Source organism: Microtus pennsylvanicus, chromosome X (genome assembly GCF_037038515.1).
Source record: "Microtus pennsylvanicus isolate mMicPen1 chromosome X, mMicPen1.hap1, whole genome shotgun sequence".
Taxonomy (NCBI): Eukaryota; Metazoa; Chordata; class Mammalia; order Rodentia; family Cricetidae; genus Microtus; species Microtus pennsylvanicus.
In genome coordinates this window covers 58,791,901-58,795,267 of record NC_134601.1, presented here as the reverse complement: position 1 = coordinate 58,795,267, position 3,367 = coordinate 58,791,901, and the positions used below count along the sequence as shown (strand labels likewise).

The 3,367-nt window shown below is 37.5% G+C and overlaps 1 protein-coding gene across 1 annotated transcript; it reads left to right on the top strand.

Moving 5' to 3' along the window:
- Positions 1-255: 255 nt before the first annotated feature.
- On the top strand, positions 256-2,784 carry Agtr2 (angiotensin II receptor type 2). Its single transcript, XM_075958023.1, has 3 exons — positions 256-293; positions 449-508; positions 1,656-2,784. Exon 3 carries the CDS (start codon positions 1,693-1,695, stop codon positions 2,782-2,784), a length of 1,092 nt encoding a protein of 363 aa, XP_075814138.1. The 5' UTR covers positions 256-293; positions 449-508; positions 1,656-1,692.
- The last annotated feature ends 583 nt before the right edge of the window (positions 2,785-3,367 follow it).

Below are 3,367 nucleotides of genomic sequence, written 5' to 3'. Positions count from 1 at the left end.
CTCTAGCACATTTGTGGAAACTTCATTTTTTTTTGTCTGAGATTTATTTGAATGAGCTGTTATGATTGGAGACACGAGAATTTCAGATTAATGTTTTGCAGCCAGAAAAAAAACCCCTCTGGAAAGCTGGCAAGTGTTCATAAGTCAGCCTCAGAATTATGTAGATTGAAGGCTCCCCAGTGGACAGAGCGAATATATAAGAGGGAAACCAGAGGTCTGGTGCAGTTGCATCTCAGAGTCTAAGGATGGAGGGAGCACAGAACTAAAAGCTTTCTTCAGCCTGGATTTTTAAGGTAAGTCAGAACAATTTATACACGCTTGAGTTGGGAAGGAGAACATACAGCAATAAAAACTGCTTGTGTGCATGGACGAATGGTTTCTTTTTCCTGTATTTTAATACTGCATTTTGCAGAATGCCTTAATTCTTTAACTGCTGTTTCTCTTACAGGAGTGCGTGTGGGAGCTAAGTAAGCTGATTTATGATAACTGCTTTAAACACTGGCAATTAGTAAGTCTTTAGTGGGATTTATTTTTGCTTCTTTCATGTTGATTTGTAAGATCATACAAAAGAATGGGCGTTTGACAGAAATGACAGTTTGCCGTTTCTTAGGAAGTTCTCTGGTGGTTACATTCTAAATTGAGTATTTGCTTGGATGTACTTTGAAACTATCTGGTATTATAGTTTTTCTGTTTGTATGTTTATCTTTAGTTTTCTTTTGTTTCAAAATAATATGGCTGGTGTAAAGAAAAAAAAAACCACCAGCCCCCCCTCCCACCTGAACACTGTCCTTAATTTTGGAAAGTAATGATTATCTAATTCTGTTAAACTGAAAAGATGGCAAAGAAAAAATGGTGAGACTATATCATAATTAGACACTGATGTTAAATTCTGATTTAAATGAGCAACCAAAGCTATAACTGTTTTGTGGTTTTGTTTTCTTTGTCTTGTAATTAAAGTGAAAATTAATTTGTTTCCTATGAGAGAGATCAGATTTAAATATCCATATTGAAAACCAGCATTCACTATCAAAATTTTGAGGTAAAGGCTTTAAGAAACATACATAGTTTCTTCTTGTTATAGTGAGAAAACAAGAGGAATGTAAATAAACAGATTATTTTCCACTAGCAAAGACCAAACCTGACTCTATATCCCAATATACTCTTTCCGTATATTCTTTCAGTTCTTTGTACACTTGCCTTTTTTTCCTATAGCTTGGCTTACTCACATTTTCCATGGCTGTAACAATTTGTATTTAACAAGTTAAGCAGCGGGTAGAAGTGAGATTTCTAGAAAGCAAATGGAGAAATAAGCCTCTGTTTTTGAACTTTCAAGTTGACTTTGGACTCCTTCTTATTTGTCTCATAGAATCCCTACCTGACTAACTTTTAAGCTATTAATTTCTCTCTAGATGTTTCAAAGGCATGAAAGGAGAGAAAGACAAAAAGTTTTGCTCAGAATTTTCAGTCTAATACTACTGAGAAAATGTTGATTTTTTTTTCCCTCAAGAGGTAATAGTCCTATTTTCAGGCATGGTCCTATTTTATAATGTTTGCTACAAACGCTTACCTTATTATGACCTTTAACAAATTTTCAAAATGCTTATGACTCAAATAGGTTTTAGATGTGCATTAAGTGCTCTACTTTTCTCCCCCAGAGAAGACGTGAGAACTAGGAGACGCTGACAATTCAATATGAAGGACAACTTCAGTTTTGCTGCTACCAGCAAAAACATCACCAGCAGCCTTCCTTTTGATAGTCTCAACATATCTGGCACCAATGAGTCCACCTTTAACTGCTCGCACAAGCCATCAGATAAGCATTTGGAAGCAATTCCTGTTCTCTACTACATCGTTTTTGTCATTGGGTTTGCTGTTAATATTGTTGTGGTCTCGCTGTTTTGTTGTCAAAAGGGCCCTAAAAAGGTTTCCAGCATTTACATTTTCAATCTGGCTGTGGCTGATTTACTCCTTTTGGCCACCCTTCCTCTCTGGGCATCTTATTACTCTTACAGATATGACTGGCTCTTTGGACCTGTGATGTGCAAAGTGTTTGGTTCTTTTCTGACCCTGAACATGTTTGCCAGCATTTTTTTCATTACCTGCATGAGTGTTGATAGGTACCAATCGGTTATCTATCCCTTTCTGTCTCAAAGAAGGAATCCCTGGCAAGCATCTTATGGAGTGCCCCTTGTCTGGTGTATGGCCTGTCTGTCCTCACTGCCAACATTTTATTTCCGAGATGTTAGAACCATTGAATATTTAGGCGTGAATGCTTGTATTATGGCTTTCCCACCTGAGAAATATGCCCAGTGGTCTGCTGGGATTGCCTTAATGAAAACTATTCTTGGTTTTATTATTCCTTTAATATTCATAGCAACGTGTTACTTTGGAATCAGAAAACACCTGCTGAAGACCAATAGCTATGGAAAGAACAGAATAACCCGTGACCAAGTCTTGAAGATGGCAGCTGCTGTTGTGTTGGCGTTCATCATTTGCTGGCTTCCCTTCCATGTTCTGACCTTCCTGGATGCTCTGGCCTGGATGGGTATCATTAATAACTGTGGAGTCATAGCAGTCATTGACCTGGCACTTCCTTTTGCCATCCTCCTGGGATTCACCAACAGCTGTGTGAATCCCTTTCTGTACTGCTTTGTTGGAAACCGCTTCCAACAGAAGCTGCGCAGTGTGTTCAGGGTTCCGATTACTTGGATCCAAGGCAAGAGAGAGACTATGTCGTGCAGAAAAAGTAGTTCTCTTAGAGAAATGGACACCTTTGTGTCTTAAATTTGTTCATGGGATGCATGTAACCAGCTTAGCTATTGGTTTGGAAGCCCATACAAATAATCTTTAAGTGGCACCAGTATAATCTGTTTCTTTGCCTTGTCTAATCTTTGCTTACTTCCCCATAATGGAAAACCAAATATAACTGAAAACTTTTATACCCCACCAGTTTTCAGTGATTCTGCCTTGTTTTTCTGGCCCTTTGGCACACCATTGTCATGGGTGAGCTATATCTATAATATAGAAATAATTGGGGGGAATGATCTCAACTGTAATTGATAAAAATTATGAATGGTGATTTGGAGTTTTAGATTTCTCCCTGGAAAATGCTGGCATTTCTTAGTGGAGTTTTATGTCCACTTTCATCAGATTTTTCGTTCTCTTTTAACAAGGGCCAGTTTTAACTTCTTACATTGCTTTTTGTACAATATACCATAAGAGGTGGACACTAAGTTTAGCATGATATACTTTTCTACATATTCCTTATGTAGGTAGTAGTTGATTCAGTCTCTTAGTGTATGGTTTCTCCTTTTTTAAAAAAACTGTATGTTGTGTTTCTTTTCCATTTCACTTGAGTATAGCTTTG